The 19,367-nt window shown below is 39.8% G+C and overlaps 1 protein-coding gene across 1 annotated transcript; it reads left to right on the top strand.

The window, feature by feature from the left end:
• The first annotated feature begins 7,762 nt into the window (after nucleotides 1-7,762).
• Nucleotides 7,763-9,397, top strand: LOC129924662 (zinc finger MYM-type protein 1-like). Its single transcript, XM_056021133.1, has one exon. The coding sequence runs from the start codon at nucleotides 7,763-7,765 to the stop codon at nucleotides 9,395-9,397; it is 1,635 nt and encodes a 544-aa protein (XP_055877108.1).
• Nucleotides 9,398-19,367: the final 9,970 nt, after the last annotated feature.

Genomic DNA, 19,367 nt, shown 5'->3' with positions numbered 1-19,367 from the left:
AACGATTTCCTGCGCAACAGAATATGTTGGTGTTTTTTTTTTCTTTTTTTTGCTAGTTTAATATCTAATATCTAATATACATTTCTGGTGATAGGAAAAAAAGCTGAAAAAAGGAAATACTATCAAAGGTTTAATTAACCAAAAGAAAGAATGGGACCCAAACATTGTCACCAACACACTGTCACACTATTACAAGAAACCCGATGAAAGCAGATCCTACATCAAAACTGTCCAAGTGGCTTGTATACAGACTCTAACTCAAAAATACGGTTAAGTTAATATAGTGTGATATGACGTTAAGGATATTTTAAGGAAACGTTTAATTTTTAAATAATTTTATTTTTCAAAATTGCAGTTATTTTTTCACACTTCTTTTTCACCCCCAAGGGCAGGTCACAGTTGGACATTAATCACGCGCCATGCAGTGCCGTATTTAGACTTAAAAGGCCCTAAGCAATTTAAGGGACCCCATATTAGTTAAGATATTATATGTAACTACTAAATATTTGTTACGCCATCCGGTGTGGGCCCCTAAATGGTCGTGGGCCTGGATTCATTGAACCCCTTTCGCGCCATGGATGCTACGCCACTGCTGTAAGGTGATCAGTGTAACACCATCTTCCTCTTCATAAAACTTAAAACTTTTCATCGAGGGCATGGACGCAAACGTCGTCACCAGAACATTGTACGGGAGTCGGAAAAATTCGACAGTTTGAACATAAGAAAGTCGACAAGAATCGCGTTAGAGATTTTTCAAATTTCTTCAAAAAAGTCGATCTGTAGCAAACGTCTCAGGAAGGTTTGAAACTATGTCTCATGAGATCATTGAATTTTTTAATCAATGTCACTGATCAAATAGTGGTTCAGTACAGATGTGATTCAATGATCAAATAGTGGTTCAGTACAGATGTGATTCAATGATCAAATAGTGGTTCAGTACAGATGTGATTCAATGATCAAATAGTGGTTCAGTACAGATGTGATTCAATGATCAAATAGTGGTTCAGTACAGATGTGATTCAATGATCGTATAGTGGTTCAGTACAGATGTGATTCAATGATCGTATAGTGGTTCAGTACAGATGTGATTCAATGATCGTATAGTGGTTCAGTACAGATGTGATTCAATGATCGTATAGTGGTTCAGTACAGATGTGATTCAATGATCGTATAGTGGTTCAGTACAGATGTGATTCAATGATCGTATAGTGGTTCAGTACAGATGTGATTCAATGATCGTATAGTGGTTCAGTACAGATGTGATTCAATGATCGTATAGTGGTTCAGTACAGATGTGATTCAATGATCGTATAGTGGTTCAGTACAGATGGGATTCAATGATCGTATAGTGGTTCAGTACAGATGTGATTCAATGATCGTATAGTGGTTCAGTACAGATGTGATTCAATGATCGTATAGTGGTTCAGTACAGATGGGATTCAATGATCGTATAGTGGTTCAGTACAGATGTGATTCAATGATCGTATAGTGGTTCAGTACAGATGTGATTCAATGATCGTATAGTGGTTCAGTACAGATGGGATTCAATGATCGTATAGTGGTTCAGTACAGATGTGATTCAATGATCGTATAGTGGTTCAGTACAGATGTGATTCAATGATCGTATAGTGGTTCAGTACAGATGTGATTCAATGATCGTATAGTGGTTCAGTACAGATGTGATTCAATGATCGTATAGTGGTTCAGTACAGATGTGATTCAATGATCGTATAGTGGTTCAGTACAGATGTGATTCAATGATCGTATAGTGGTTCAGTACAGATGGGATTCAATGATCGTATAGTGGTTCAGTACAGATGTGATTCAATGATCGTATAGTGGTTCAGTACAGATGTGATTCAATGATCGTATAGTGGTTCAGTACAGATGGGATTCAATGATCGTATAGTGGTTCAGTATAGATGTGATTCAATGATCGTATAGTGGTTCAGTACAGATGTGATTCAATGATCGTATAGTGGTTCAGTACAGATGTGATTCAATGATCGTATAGTGGTTCAGTACAGATGTGATTCAATGATCGTATAGTGGTTCAGTACAGATGTGATTCAATGATCGTATAGTGGTTCAGTACAGATGTGATTCAAAGATCGTATAGTGGTTCAGTACAGATCTGATTCAAAGATCGTATAGTGGTTCAGTTAAGATGTGATTCAATGATCGTATAGTGGTTCAGTTAAGATGTGATTCAATGATCGTATAGTGGTTCAGTACAGATGTGATTCAATGATCGTATAGTGGTTCAGTACAGATCTGATTCAAAGATCGTATAGTGGTTCAGTTAACATGTGATTCAATGATCGTATAGTAGTTCAGTTAAGATGTGATTCAATGATCGTATAGTGGTTCAGTTAAGATGTGATTCGATGATCGTATAGTGGTTCAGTTAAGATGTGATTCAATGATCGTATAGTGGTTCAGTTAAGATGTGATTCAATGATCGTATAGTGGTTCAGTACAGATGTGATTCAATGATCGTATAGTGGTTCAGTACAGATGTGATTCAATGATCTTATAGTGGTTCAGTACAGATGTGATTCAATGATCGTATAGTGGTTCAGTACAGATGTGATTCAATGATCGTATAGTGGTTCAGTACAGATGTGATTCAATGATCGTATAGTGGTTCAGTACAGATGTGATTCAATGATCGTATAGTGGTTCAGTACAGATGTGATTCAATGATCGTATAGTGGTTCAGTACAGATGTGATTCAATGATCGTATAGTGGTTCAGTACAGATGTGATTCAATGATCGTATAGTGGTTCAGTTAACATGTGATTCAATGATCATGAAGTGGTTCAGTACAGATGTGATTCAATGATCATATAGTGGTTCAGTACAGATGTGATTCAATGATCGTATAGTGGTTCAGTACAGATGTGATTCAATGATCATGAAGTGGTTCAGTACAGATGTGATTCAATGATCGTATAGTGGTTCAGTACAGATGTGATTCAATGATCATGAAGTGGTTCAGTACAGATGTGATTCAATGATCATGAAGTGGTTCAGTACAGATGTGATTCAATGATCGTATAGTGGTTCAGTACAGATGTGATTCAATGATCATGAAGTGGTTCAGTACAGATGTGATTCAATGATCATGAAGTGGTTCAGTACAGATGTGATTCAATGATCGTATAGTGGTTCAGTACAGATGTGATTCAATGATCGTATAGTGGTTCAGTACAGATGTGATTCAATGATCATGAAGTGGTTCAGTACAGATGTGATTCAATGATCATGAAGTGGTTCAGTACAGATGTGATTCAATGATCATGAAGTGGTTCAGTACCAGTGGCGTAGCTAGGGCTTTGTATCTAAACAAAAGACAGATTGAAGTTTATTCAAAGAGCCATGAAAAACAACAACTCAAACTTGGCTTGTTGCAGTCATTTGTCAATCCTTTTTACTCACACTTTTGTTATAGTCAAAATTTTAATCAATTATTTTGACAATGTTTCATTATTCTATCAAGCTGCGTGACAAAATATAAGAATTTAAAAACTACCACTTCATTATTCTTCCGAGCTGCGGGACATACACATCTAATAAAGCTTTTAAAAAAGACCACTTCATTATTCTTCCGAGCTGCGGGACATACACATGTAATAAAGCTTATAAAAAGACCACTTCATTATGTATTGAATTGTTGGAGATAATGAGAATTAAAAATGAAATCTGGAGTTTACCTTTCAAAAATATATTTGATTTTAGCGAACGGTACATTATATAAAACTTGGTACTATTCTTATATAAAAATAGAACAAATTGAATTATATACAAGGTTACAAAGACAGTTTGTGTGGAAACACAAACTCAAAATCGGCCCCCCAAGTGGTCCGCACAGGTAGGTAAAAAGGCAGGTTTCAATATTTTCAGAAAGAATATCAGAAGCTATGAACTACAAGCTATCAGCAGCTACAACCCTATCTACGTCGTTACCAAAAGAAGAGACGTACTGTTGTATTGTTAGTTCGACTAACGACTTGATATCACTGAATACGGAGATTTATTAAAATGTTATTATTATTACATTGTTAATATTCATATATATTCGATGAACTGATAGTTATGAAGATTTAGTCAAATCCAAGGTGTCACTTACAAAGACCGCATCAATTAAAGAAGAGATTAGAAACAGGATTAATACAGCAATTGGACCCACGATGACCTGGTAACCACTTCAACATCTCTTGTCTCCTCAGGCAGACCTAGTGGGGTGTCAACTGAAGTCACAGTGATTGGTTTCTCTAAATTGGCACAAATTCGCTCGAACTTTGAGATCCACAATTCTTCTTTATATAAATCCACCAACAGCATTTCAACACTGCAAATATCAATATGGATTCTGGAAGATATCTTTCCCTTTGGTCAATGCTCTCAAAATCCTTTGGCACGACTCTATTATTATGTAGACGTTTACGTAGTGTACCACTTATAGACAACACAACGTACACTTCTTACAAAATGTATACAAATATGTACCACTTATAGACAACACAACGTACACTTCTTACAAAATGTATACAAATATGTACATACATGTTAAATATGCTTTGTTTTATTTTTGTTGTTTGTGTGTGTGTGTGTGTTTAGAACTCATCTAACTATGTAGGCCTCAATGTAGTGTGCAACCGATAAATCAATTGGATTACAAACTGTATCGTATATAGTGATGGGAACTAAACTAACTTTTAAAAGTTAAACTAAAACTAGTTTTCAACTAAAATAAAGTAGTTAAACTATTAGTTTATCATGAATTTCAAAAGATAGTTAAACTAAACTAAAGAAAGTTAATTAAACTATAACAAACTTTTTTTTTTTTTGGGGGGGGGGGGGAGGGGCGGGGTTGAACTAGACCTATATAGATATAATCATCCGACTGTATGCCTACGGTTCGATCTTATTCTTTTAACCATGATGTAGCGTGCCGAATAGGAAAGGTAGGGAGCATTTTCCAAAGGCTGCAGCCTATTTGGACTAGCCAAGCCATTGGACTCGAGACAAAAATACACCTTCTCAACACAATCGTCATTCCAACTGCTACAGATGCATGTGAGGTTGTGACTGAGCGTCGCATGAGGTTTGCGGGACATGTTCTACGCACTCCAAGAGTTGCGATAACATGGAAGCCAAAACGAGGAAAGCGCAAACAGGGACGTCCTCGTATTACTTGGCGACACACCTTCATGGAGGACCTCAGAACAGTGGACACCAGGTGGGAGGAGGCTTCAGACATTGCCATTGACAGATCTTTATGGAGACAGCTTGCCGCCCAATGCGCCGAACGGCGCGGGAGGACCTAAGTCTAAGTCTTTTAACATTCTAGTAATACTTATCTATAATAAAATCAGTATTAAAGGAATATGTTTCTTACATAAACGTTAATGCACAATAAAATAAAATGTCTAAATAAATATGTGTGCTTGTATTTTTGCCTTGTATTAAAACCTTTAGAAATAATGGTATTCTTTTTAAAAAAAATTTATATTAACTTATTATATAACGGAAAATCTTACTTATACCGGTAAAGTTTAAAATCTCATTAAATAACATTGATTTAGAATTTTAAATTTAGATCTAGCATCCAAAGAAATAGAAACGAAATCGTTGAAGTTTTAAATAACATTTGACCTGTATTACTATTTTATAGTGTAAAATACATGACATGCTTGACTAACCATGCCTATGTGCTATTTTCTTGTCTGACCACTAAAAATACAACTAACACTACTGCATAACCATTAAACGCACAAGGGAAAAAAACGGTGATCTTGTCATTATGGACTGTACACTCAGTACACTATATAGGCCTACACATGTACCTCTATCTGGTCAGGTTGTTAAAATCAGTCGGACACACTGTCTATTTACTTTCTGGGCAGGGAGGGTGTATAACTATTTTAGTGTAAAGATATATCTACGAACATGCTTGACTAGCCACGCCAGTGTGTTTTTTTCTTGTCTGACCTCTCCACATTAAGCAAAAACTATTGCATAACGCTTAATGCAGGGTAGTCTTACAGTATTATCGACTACATACGTACAGTACACTAGGCCTACATGTGGTCATGTGTATGTCTAGCTGACCAAGTTGTTAAAATCAGTTGGACACAGTCTATTTACTTTATGGTCAGAGAGGGTGTGGATTAAGATTTTTTTTCTAGAGTTGGTTACCCTAACTCTTTTAGATCTATATAGGCCTAGCCAGTGGCGTACCGAGGGGGGGGGGCGCCGGAGAGTAGGGGGCGCCAAAATGGGTATTACCAGTGGCGTCACTAGGCAGGTGCGGGGGGTGTAGTCCGCACCGGGTGACACCCATAAGGGGGTGACACCCAAGTGAAAAAAAAACAACTTTTCAAAAGCAGACAACAACTTTAAATCTGGCACATATTGCGAACTTATTTACGCAAGTAGAATCTCCTCTCTCTTTTTTCTGTTCTCTGATTCTCTCTCTCAATATGTTTCTATAAATAATTTTGGTTCCATCAAATTAACCAAAACGTTACACCATACTAATTTTACTAGCAAAACATTACACCATACTTTCAGCGGCATGGATCGGAAAACTTCTTTGATGTATGGAACTGTGTCATCGAGGCTATTGTGATTGTTGCAAGCTCTTGTCGCATTGTGCGATGGTGTAGAACAGTGATGCCCAACCTAATTCGGCCCGCGGGCCATTTTTATTTCCGACACTCGTGTCGCGGGCCACATGAACAAAAAGTAGGCCTAAAAAAATGATATTAACTTGAAACCCGTAGATCCTGTGCTTCATTAATTAATGATATATTTGAAATGTATCTTTTTTCCCCGCGTCAGAAGATGGCTTCATTTCTCTACTTAAAATATCAGCAACATTGGGCTCTACTTAGAATATGAGCAACATTGTAGCTAGCTTTACATCCGAGTCATTTTCCTGTCTCTTTTTGGTAAATATTCCCATCAATCCTCCAATTTCTAGGCTTAGTTTAACAATCTTTTACTCGCGGCTCAAACCAAGAATGCCGTCATATTTGTTTCATACTGTCGTTTATATGTTGTTGTTTTTTTTTATAAATAGCCAGACTTTCTTTATAAAATGTTGGTTTGTTATCATGTTCCACAAAAAAAGTAAAGAACCGTGTCACTTTTCCTGGTTGAAAACGTACATTCTACACTCAGATATCTATTTCATAAACGCACAAATGCTAAATGTCATGGAACTTATCATCAGGAGAAAAATTGAGGGCCCTAAGCCCCTAACGTAAGTAAAGATACATTAATACAATTTTTTTTTGGAAAAAGGGGGGATTTTCTACACCTTGTGCCGACATTTCGGCGGGCCGGATGGACTCACGTCGCGAGCCGGATCTGGCCCGCGGGCCGTACTTTGGGCATCACTGGTGTAGAAGTTTGCTGTCATTTTTTTTATTCCCCCTGTATTAAAAAAAAATCCGCCTATCGTGTTAACGAGAAAGAGGGACAAGTGCGGTAGGTTAATAAAACATTGATGTGTTGTAGAGTAAAATAAGGGGTGACAATTGGATACTCTTGAAATAATATATAAAAATGCACTCACATGGCACAGTTGCCAATAACAAATTATTTACAGATAAATCCGGGTAAATTTTTGTATTAATTAAAGGAAAAGTAAGTTTTTTTTGTTGTTTATTTTGGATAATGTAGAACTATAAATACTAAGTTTTAAGCATGCAGATAAAATTAATTATCAATTAGAATTTCCTGGCCACAATGAAGCTAATTGCTCAGTTTGATCCATTATTATCAAGTCATCTACAGCATTCTAAACATGTTCCGAGTTCAGTTTCATATCTGTCACCAAGAATTCAAAATGAATTTATCAGTCTTCTTGCATCTACTGTCAGAAAGCAGATACTCTGTGATATTCGACGAAACAAATATTATGGACTAATGCTAGATTCAACACCTGATCTAGCACACCGGGAACAGTTATCAGAAGTTATTAGGTTTGTTGATGTTAATTTCAAAACCAAAAAAGTGACCATCAAAGAATCTTTTCTTGGTTTTATTCAGCTTCATGCAAAAGATGCAGCAACACTAGAAAATGTTATTGTTGAACAGATGCAAGCAGACAACCTTCCTATATCTGACTGTCGATCTCAGTGTTATGATAACGCAGCTGTAATGGCAGGAGAACTGTCCGGACTACAACAAAGAATTGCCATTCGAAATCCTCAAGCATCGTTTGTTAATTGTAACAACCATAGCTTGAATTTAGCTGGATTACATGACGCAAAACAGGATCCAGTTGTTGTTACATTTTTTGGTACAGTTAAGAAAATTTACGTTTTTTTCAGTGCTTCAACTGTTCGATGGGAGAAAATGAAAGAATTGCTTGGAATTACATTGAAGAGAGAATGTCCAACACGCTGGAGTGCAAGACAAGATGCGGTGAATGCAATCCACGAACAGTTTGATGGATTTTTACAGCTGTTAGAAAACCTGTATGAAGATGGTACTCAAACTAGTGAGACTCAGAATGATGCATACAGTTTGCTTCAAAATGTGATGAATTTCAATTTCATCACTCTACTTGATTTCTGGCATGCAGTTTTGTCAAAAATTGACCGGATTCAAAAAACGACTGCAAGATCCATCAATGAATTTCCATGTCGCAGCACTGGACTGCAGCAACGGCTAAGCAGCATTCGAGAAGATGTTTGCATCACTGCAGTCAATGCAGCTAAAGTTCTGTGTGAAAAATTGGGAATTAGGATAGAAGGAAGAATTAAACGTCGAAAACAGATGCCTGGTGAAAATGCTGGTGATGCAGGATTCGCTGCGGTTGAAGAAATAACTCGCATTATGAAATCAGTTATTGATAGACTAATCCAGGAGATGACAACACGATTTGGTTGTCTGAAGACGTTAGATGAAAAGTTTGGATTTCTATTCAGCATCAGCAAATTGTTTGCTAATGATACCTCTAATGATATTCAACAGCACTGTGCTACGCTGGCTGACTTTTATAAAACTGATATCGATGGAACTGAACTGTTCGTAGAAATCAGTGACTGCAGAATGTTGCTGAAAACCCGGCCAGATGCTACCCCAAGCAGCCCATTAGAATTACTTTCATTTATTATTTCATATGGCAATGACATATTTCCAAACTTGCAAATTGCTTTGCAAATTATGCTGACAATCTCTGTGTCAGTTGCTAGCTGTGAGCGTTCTTTTAGTAAACTAAAAATCATTTTAACTTATTTGAGAGCTTCAATGGGTCAGGAGCGTCTGTCAGACTTGGCATTGCTAAGCATAGAAAAGGAGCTGGTCGAAACAATTAATGTTGATGATGTCATTGACAACTTTGCTAGTGCAAGATCACGAAAAGTAGTTCTATAAGAAATGGCTAATGTTGCTTCAGATTGTTCATTAACTTTGTTTACAATAAAAAAAATTAATTTATTGATTGGTGATTGTTTTAATGCAAATATAGATTACGCATACTAATAGGGGGGGGCGCCAACAGACTATGCCGCCCCGGGCACCTGGCACCCTCGGTACGCCACTGGGCCTAGCTGTTGATTTAGACTTAATAGATCTCAATAATAAGTCTTAAGACTATAAAAGGGTGTAATTGATGTTCCTGCAGTTATTGTTTGCCGCAAATGAATTGATTAAAACCACTAAATATTGACCTAACTCACTCATCAGATTCCCACTAGAAACAAAAATTAAACACCTCCACGTGGCTCACAAAAATTTCGGAACAACCTCATTCATAATACTGCATAGAAGCTTTTGGCAAAAAATGATTAACATTTTATAATACTGCTACTTTTAAGTGCAAATATTTACTCCCATAACTTCTACCAGGATCTTACTTTACCCACTTCAAATGCAGACTGTCTAAATAGTTGTTAACTGCATCATTTTTTTTTTGATAATCCAAGTTATTGATATCACAGGACCAGAAAACAGAGAGTGCGTTTCAACCCTGAGCACATGTTGAAAAGTTTTACAAATTTTAATTAAACTTTTTAGTTAGTAACTAAAAAAAATTAATTAAACTACGATTGATGAATAATGAGTTGTAGATGTCAGGAGAATGCGTTATTGCAATGAATAATGCAAGAAAAGAAATTTTGGCGTCGGGGCTTCGCCCCGAACTCCATTGATAAATAATGAGTTGTAGATGTCAGGAGAATGCGTTTCTACAGTGAAGAATGCAAGAAAACGCTTTTGGCGGCGGGGCTTCACCCCGAACTCCACTGATGAATAATGAGCTGTAAATGTCAGGAGAATACTTATCTGCAGTGAAAAAAGCAAGAAAACGCTTTTGGCGTCGGGGCTTCGCCCCGAACTCCACTGATGAATAATGAGCTGTAAATGTCAGGAGAATACTTTTTTGCAGTGAAAAAAGCAAGAAAACGCTTTTGGCGTCGGGGCTTCGCCCCGAACTCCATTGATGAATGATGAGTTGTAGATGTCAGGAGAATGCGTTATTGCAATGAATAATGCAAGAAAACACTTTTGGCGTCGGGGCTTCGCCCCGAACTCCATTGATAAATAATGAGTTGTAGATGTCAGGAGAATGCGTTTCTACAGTGAAGAATGCAAGAAAACGCTTTTGTCGTCGGGGCTTCGCCCCGAACTCCATTGATGAATAATGAGTTGTAGATGTCAGGAGAATGCGTTATTGCAATGAATAATGCAAGAAAAGAAATTTTGGCGTCGGGGCTTCGCCCCGAACTCCATTGATAAATAATCAGTTGTAGATGTCAGGAGAATGCGTTTCTACAGTGAACAATGCAAGAAAACGCTTTTGGCGGCGGGGCTTCAGCCCGAACTCCACTGATGAATAATGAGCTGTAAATGTCAGGAGAATACTTATCTGCAGTGGAAAAAACAAGCAAGAAAACGCTTTTGGCGTCGGGGCTTCGCCCCGAACTCCATTGATAAATGATGAGTTGTAGATGTCAGGAGAATGCGTTATTGCAATGAATAATGCAAGAAAACACTTTTGGCGTCGGGGCTTCGCCACGAACTCCATTGATAAATAATGAGTTGTAGATGTCAGGAGAATGCGTTTCTACAGTGAAGAATGCAAGAAAACGCTTTTGGCGTCGGGGCTTCGCCCCGAACTCCATTGATGAATAATGAGTTGTAGATGTCAGGAAATGCGTTATTGCAATGAATAATGCAAGAAAACACTTTTGGCGTCGGGGCTTCGCCCCGAACTCCATTGATAAATAATGAGTTGTAGATGTCAGGAGAATGCGTTTCTACAGTGAAGAATGCAAGAAAACGCTTTTGTCGTCGGGGCTTCGCCCCGAACTCCATTGATGAATAATGAGTTGTAGATGTCAGGAGAATGCGTTTCTACAGTGAAGAATGCAAGAAAACGCTTTTGTCGTCGGGGCTTCGCCCCGAACTCCACTGATGAATAATGAACTGTAAATGTCAGGAGAATACTTTTCTGCAGTGAAAAAAGCAAGAAAACGCTTTTGGCGTCGGGGCTTCGCCCCGAACTCCATTGATGAATAATGAGTTGTAGATGTCAGGAGAATGCGTTTCTACAGTGAAGAATGCAAGAAAACGCTTTTGGCGGCGGGGCTTCACCCCGAACTCCACTGATGAATAATGAGCTGTAAATGTCAGGAGAATACTTATCTGCAGTGAAAAAAGCAAGAAAACGCTTTTGGCGTCGGGGCTTCGCCCCGAACTCCATTGATGAATAATGAGCTGTAAATGTCAGGAGAATACTTTTCTGCAGTGAAAAAAGCAAGAAAACGCTTTTGGCGTCGGGGCTTCGCCCCGAACTCCATTGATGAATGATGAGTTGTAGATGTCAGGAGAATGCGTTATTGCAATGAATAATGCAAGAAAACACTTTTGGCGTCGGGGCTTCGCCCCGAACTCCATTGATAAATAATGAGTTGTAGATGTCAGGAGAATGCGTTTCTACAGTGAAGAATGCAAGAAAACGCTTTTGTCGTCGGGGCTTCGCCCCGAACTCCATTGATGAATAATGAGTTGTAGATGTCAGGAGAATGCGTTATTGCAATGAAAAATGCAAGAAAAGAAATTTTGGCGTCGGGGCTTCGCCCCGAACTCCATTGATAAATAATCAGTTGTAGATGTCAGGAGAATGCGTTTCTACAGTGAACAATGCAAGAAAACGCTTTTGGCGGCGGGGCTTCAGCCCGAACTCCACTGATGAATAATGAGCTGTAAATGTCAGGAGAATACTTATCTGCAGTGGAAAAAACAAGCAAGAAAACGCTTTTGGCGTCGGGGCTTCGCCCCGAACTCCATTGATAAATGATGAGTTGTAGATGTCAGGAGAATGCGTTATTGCAATGAATAATGCAAGAAAACACTTTTGGCGTCGGGGCTTCGCCACGAACTCCATTGATAAATAATGAGTTGTAGATGTCAGGAGAATGCGTTTCTACAGTGAAGAATGCAAGAAAACGCTTTTGGCGTCGGGGCTTCGCCCCGAACTCCATTGATGAATAATGAGTTGTAGATGTCAGGAGAATGCGTTTCTACAGTGAAGAATGCAAGAAAACGCTTTTGGCGTCGGGGCTTCGCCCCGAACTCCATTGATAAATAATGAGTTGTAGATGTCAGGAGAATGCGTTTCTACAGTGAAGAATGCAAGAAAACGCTTTTGTCGTCGGGGCTTCGCCCCGAACTCCATTGATGAATAATGAGTTGTAGATGTCAGGAGAATGCGTTTCTACAGTGAAGAATGCAAGAAAACGCTTTTGTCGTCGGGGCTTCGCCCCGAACTCCACTGATGAATAATGAACTGTAAATGTCAGGAGAATACTTTTCTGCAGTGAAAAAAGCAAGAAAACGCTTTTGGCGTCGGGGCTTCGCCCCGAACTCCATTGATGAATAATGAGTTGTAGATGTCAGGAGAATGCGTTTCTACAGTGAAGAATGCAAGAAAACGCTTTTGGCGGCGGGGCTTCACCCCGAACTCCACTGATGAATAATGAGCTGTAAATGTCAGGAGAATACTTATCTGCAGTGAAAAAAGCAAGAAAACGCTTTTGGCGTCGGGGCTTCGCCCCGAACTCCATTGATGAATAATGAGCTGTAAATGTCAGGAGAATACTTTTCTGCAGTGAAAAAAGCAAGAAAACGCTTTTGGCGTCGGGGCTTCGCCCCGAACTCCATTGATGAATGATGAGTTGTAGATGTCAGGAGAATGCGTTATTGCAATGAATAATGCAAGAAAACACTTTTGGCGTCGGGGCTTCGCCCCGAACTCCATTGATAAATAATGAGTTGTAGATGTCAGGAGAATGCGTTTCTACAGTGAAGAATGCAAGAAAACGCTTTTGTCGTCGGGGCTTCGCCCCGAACTCCATTGATGAATAATGAGTTGTAGATGTCAGGAGAATGCGTTATTGCAATGAAAAATGCAAGAAAAGAAATTTTGGCGTCGGGGCTTCGCCCCGAACTCCATTGATAAATAATCAGTTGTAGATGTCAGGAGAATGCGTTTCTACAGTGAACAATGCAAGAAAACGCTTTTGGCGGCGGGGCTTCAGCCCGAACTCCACTGATGAATAATGAGCTGTAAATGTCAGGAGAATACTTATCTGCAGTGGAAAAAACAAGCAAGAAAACGCTTTTGGCGTCGGGGCTTCGCCCCGAACTCCATTGATAAATGATGAGTTGTAGATGTCAGGAGAATGCGTTATTGCAATGAATAATGCAAGAAAACACTTTTGGCGTCGGGGCTTCGCCACGAACTCCATTGATAAATAATGAGTTGTAGATGTCAGGAGAATGCGTTTCTACAGTGAAGAATGCAAGAAAACGCTTTTGGCGTCGGGGCTTCGCCCCGAACTCCATTGATGAATAATGAGTTGTAGATGTCAGGAAATGCGTTATTGCAATGAATAATGCAAGAAAACACTTTTGGCGTCGGGGCTTCGCCCCGAACTCCATTGATGAATAATGAGTTGTAGATGTCAGGAGAATGCGTTTCTACAGTGAAGAATGCAAGAAAACGATTTTGTCGTCGGGGCTTCGCCCCGAACTCCACTGATGAATAATGAGCTGTAAATGTCAGGAGAATACTTTTCTGCAGTGAAAAAAGCAAGAAAACGCTTTTGGCGTCGGTGCTTCGCCCCGAACTCCATTGATGAATAATGAGTTGTAGATGTCAGGAGAATGCGTTTCTACAGTGAAGAATGCAAGAAAACGCTTTTGTCGTCGGGGCTTCGCCCCGAACCCCACTTGAAAACCTTATAGCGATGCCCCAGTTGTTTTGTTTTTCACCAAAGGTTGAGAAATGCTGCTTTTTAAAAATTCTCATATATATATATATATATATATATATATATATATATATATACATATATATATACGCACGTTTATGCATAGAGTTAGGGTTTACTGGGCAAAGGGTTAGGGTTTGGAAAAAAATCGCCCCCCCCCCACTCAAAAGTTCTGGATCCGCCAGTGACTTATAATACACCTGGTTGCATGCGGCTTCAGAACGAGACAGCTGGAGGTCACTTGCAGAGGCCGCGGGATACACATTGGAGACCAAAAGAAAAATTCGCTCCCGGGACGACGTAGAAGGCGAAAAGAAAATCTTAATTGACCATCGGTGGACAATGGTTAGGCTTGCCCGGGATGTGGCAAATTATGTAGCTGGGGTCTGCCTAGCCACGGAAATACTGTACTCCTTACGAATCTTCGGACATACAAAACATTTTTTTTCACTTTTAAACAAAAGTAAACACTTTATTTAAAATAGAATTAGCTAATGAAACAGAACACTTAATAAAGTAATACAAATGTTAACAAATATTTGTAAAAAATTTTTAAATAGGCGACATATTTCTGAAAAATGACAAAACTGTAGGAACCTAAATGATTCCAAAAAACATGCTAACTAATTATCATCTTAGTTATATATTCTTACACAGGGGTATTTAAAAAAAAAAAAAAGACTTCAATAATAAATTTGAAAAACAAAGTTTCACTTTCAGAAGATAAAAAATAGCTGTTGCATGTACACTTTGTCAGCTACAAATATGGTGTATTAGGATTTTCAAGATCTATTTCCAGTTTCTGAGATCTACAAGGACGGACAGACTACGCAAAGCTTTGGATTTATCGATGGTCCCGGGTTCAAACCCTGCCCGCTCCCATCCCCCGTCGTCCTGCGGGAGGTTTGGACTAGGAAGAAAACTATCATCAATTCTGAAGGAATATGTAAAACATTTTACAATATTATTTTACACTGACGGGGGCCGCTAAATAAGTTTGCTTAACAATGAGTAATGTTAAAAATAAAACTAACAAAAGCAAGTACAATGGATTGCTGCCTGGTCGTGCTGGACTGTCGTTGGGATTTATCGATGGTCTCGGGTTCAAACCCTGTCCGCTCCCATCCCCAGTCGTCCTGCGGGAGGTTTGGACTAGGAAGTAAACTATCTTCAACTCTGAAGGAACATCCGAAACATGTAAGCGTTTTACAAACAAACTAAAACTAGTGTTTCTAGGTCATTGGTTGTAGCTTAAGTATTGCCAGGTGATGGCTGGATGAAACAGATGACGAGCTGGCCGTGTCGTCATGCACTGACTTTAAACAAGAAGGTAACCCGCACGAGCTGAGAGGTCAAAGTTTACACGAGAACAAAAAAGATTAAGGAGGGGAGGGGGAGTGTGAGTGCGATGAACGGAGGGACAGGTTTGGCACAAGTGTGAGCGCGGGTATTGAGTCCTAGGTAGTATTAAAGTAATGGGTAGCGGGTAGGTATTGAGTCAGTATTAAAGTAATGGGTAGCAGATAGGTATTGAGTCCTGGGTAGTATTAAAGTAATGGGTAGCGGATAGGTAACTGTTATTCAATGTTTGTATTTTACAGGCTATTACCTTTAGGTTCTTGTGTTACTCTGTTCAGGCTGGGGATACGGGACCATAATATCATACCCTACCTAAGCGAAAAAACCCACCTGACAGAAATGGGGGCTCGTCCGAACAATATGTAAATGTCAACTTTGTGACCTCTGTGTCCTTGATTTGACCGTTAGGGCCAACATAAGATATATAACATATATGTCATATTTACGTGTTAAATAAAATTAAATACATTTAAGCCGTTTGAGCGGTCTAATGCTTTATGTACAGCACACGATAGATTAGTTGGGCATCCCCTTTTTTTTTGCCTAATGGGATTAGTTCCCATTTGTTTCGGTAAACTTAGATTGTCTTTGAAACCATTGTAACCTGTTCTTTTATTTATTGCCACCAACGCCTGAATCCTCTGACTCTGAGCGGCAACATGTGAGTGGATCGAGTGTTGTTGACGGGATCGACCTGAATCTGTGTTTTGCTGGCTGGTGTACAGGAACCGTCCTGAAGTTAGAACCGTTGGTCTGCTCCAGTGGCCTTGGTTGTCTGTGGCTTTTCTCTTCTGCAGAGCCTGGAGTGAGGCGAATTTCTTCCGACGCCGGATACTGAGCAGATAAGTCCCTGGCCCTGTTTTGTCGATGCGCCCTTGGTTTCAGTTCGCCCGTTGTAATTAAGTAATAATATATTATTCTTGCTTCTCTCTATGATCTAACTTTGATTTTGTTAGTGATAGACTGTAATTAGGATTTAATAGTCTGTGTGATGGAGACGAGATTGACTCTAGCCGCCCAGTTCATCAGTGACGGCCGTGCTCTCGGGTATGATGGTGAGAGGTTGGAGAGGTATGTGGCAGAGCAGAAGGTTGACTATGAGAGAGCCAAAAAGGAGGAGTTTGAATGAGCTTGAGCGAGAGGAGAGATTGAAGAAAGAGGCGAAGGCAGAGGAAGAGAGGTTGAGAAGAGAGGCGAAGGCAGATGAGGCTGCTAGGCATGAACGGGAGGAGAAGGCCAGACGTGAGGAACACGAGAGGTGGAAGGAGAGAGATGCTAGTGAGGAGCTCAAGAGAAAAGATGAACTGGAGTTGGCACGGCTTAAAGAGAAGTCGGCGCCAGAGGCAGTTGCAGTGGTAGGTCAGGCAGTTGAGGTGCGGCAAAAGAGTGTCTTGGACAGGCTAGACAAGAACTTCCAAGGCATGAAGGAAGACGATGACCTTCTAGCATACCTGACGCACTTTGAGGCCGTGGCAGCAAGGTGTAAGATTGAGAGTAAGGAGTGGTCCCTACTATTGTCGTACAAGTTGACGACATCGCTCAAAAACTTTATGTTGAGGGACAGTCTGTTCCTCAGCGATAAATATGAGGATGTCAAAACGGCACTTCTCCGCCACGCAGACATCAACGCGGAGACATGCCGCAAAAGGTTCCATCGGGTCAAACCACGGCAGAATGACTTCCGTGGGTATGTAACTGAGCTGAGGACCGCACTGGACAACTGGTGTAAAATGGCTGAGGTCAGTAAGACGGTAGAGGAAGTCAAAGATCTCCTTATCAAAAGCAGAATCCATGAAAGTGTATAAAGTGAGGTGTACAGGCAGCTTGTCTTAAACAAACAGAGTACGGTAGAGAACATGCTGGAGGTCATCGAAGGTTTTAAGGTTGCTGATTCGAATGTATCAATCAGTAAAGAAGAAAGTGTGTATGTGGCAGCAGCATGTTGTAAGCCTGTGATAAAGCAGAGTCCAGTGGTTAAAAGAAAGGTAATTGTTTGTTTCATTAGTGGTGAGCAAGGTCATAAATCAGTTGAGTGCCCTAATGAATTTGGTGCCCAAAATAATGAGACTGATGTTGAGAATGTGAATCCCAATATTATCAATGACCAAGACCAGCGATCTAGACATAGATGACTAGAGGGTCGTCGCGATTTGGAAGGTCGCCATAGGTATAAGTGAATGCCGGATCGCTATACAGTTACTATTAGGAATTTGACATTCAATGTTAACTGGCAAAGGCTTAAGGATAGATTTAGGGAGTTTGGTTTGTTTGGTTTTGTGGAGGTTTTAGAGGCGAATGGGAAGTCCATGGGTGTTGGACATGTAAGGTTTAAGAACTTAGCAGACGTTGCTAAGGCGGTTAGATATTTGGACAGGTCGAAATTTGGTAGTAGAAATATTGTGGTGGTCCCGCATCGTGTGAGCTCGAGAGGTTGACGGGATGATTAAGTTAGTAATTTGGTCGCATCGGTAAATTTTGAGGGCGTGGTTTGATAGGCTAGCACACACATGAAAGTATTGCGTTACTATTTGGTTGAGTAATTGGTAGCAGAGTAAAATGTACATGATGAAGCTCATGTAACAGAGCATATACTATCGTAAAAGTACAATTTTATCCTATTTGAATTTAGCAATTGGATCTGGGTTACGAATCTAGTTGCATTTTCTGTCGTATAGGATGAAGATAACTAATGACATGCATAATTGTACCGCGGGTGGTATAATATTAGCATTATCGTGTTTAATTTTTTTTCTTTTTAAAGATATCTAGGCTAAAGGAATGTTAAGGCTTAAAGTGGTCTAGAGGGTTGTAAAAAATTAATACATGTAATTATTAATCGCGTTGGCGGTTTTGTACAGTAGGTTCGCCAGGGTATGCGGAGTTGTTTCATTTTACCGATCTATTGAGTCGGGGTCGGTCTGTTAAAGTGCACTGGAATCATGAGTGCGCGGAAGCTTTGAGCAGGGTGCAGGCGTATCTGTGTAGGTACTCCATTCTTCGTTTGCCTGATCCCTCATTGCCATTTTTTCTTCAGACCGATGCTTCGGACAAAGGAATCTCCGGTATACTGAGTCAGTGCGTGAATGGTGTTCTGCATCCCGTCAAGTATGTGAGTCGCAAGTTGTTGCCTCGGGAGCAGAGGTATTCCATCATCGAGAGAGAAGGTTTGGCTATCGTATTTGCCATTAGAAAACTAGACAGATACCTTAGTGGAAAGACTTTTCACCTTCAGACGGACCACAAGGCCTTGGCTTACCTTCGGAGCACGAACATTACGAACCACCGTGTTACGAGGTGGGCGCTGATGCTTCAGGACTACACCTTCGACGTGTGCAACATTAAAGGAGAGGACAACATACTAGCGGACTTGTGTTCGAGACTAGTGTGATGGCGTAAAAAGACTATTTTAGTATAGTTATTGATATGTATTTTGAAATATGCCTATATAATATGTACTGCTTGTTTTTAGTATGCATTGCAATGTTATAATAGTTTTATGATGGATGTTGTTCTTTGCGACATCATCTATTTGAATAATTATGTAATTTTGACTTTATGAAGGTTGTATTCTTCGGCTTCAGGGTTGGGCAATGTGTCCTAATTCCTTTTGCTGTCTATATACTTCAGTTTTCAATTTCTTTTTTGAAGACTGGACTTCTCTTCGCAAGATCCAGTTAAGGGGAGAGGGGGGATGTCGTGCGCGCGTGAAG

The sequence above is a fragment of the Biomphalaria glabrata genome, chromosome 2, assembly GCF_947242115.1.
Source record: "Biomphalaria glabrata chromosome 2, xgBioGlab47.1, whole genome shotgun sequence".
NCBI lineage: Eukaryota > Metazoa > Mollusca > Gastropoda > Planorbidae > Biomphalaria > Biomphalaria glabrata.
The sequence above is the reverse complement of the archived record's forward strand: the minus strand, read 5'-3'. Positions and strand labels throughout refer to the sequence as shown.

Coding starts and splice junctions, on each gene's coding strand:
- LOC129924662 (XM_056021133.1), top strand. CDS start 7,763: ATGAAGCTAATTGCTCAGTTTGATCCATTATTATCAAGTCATCTACAG.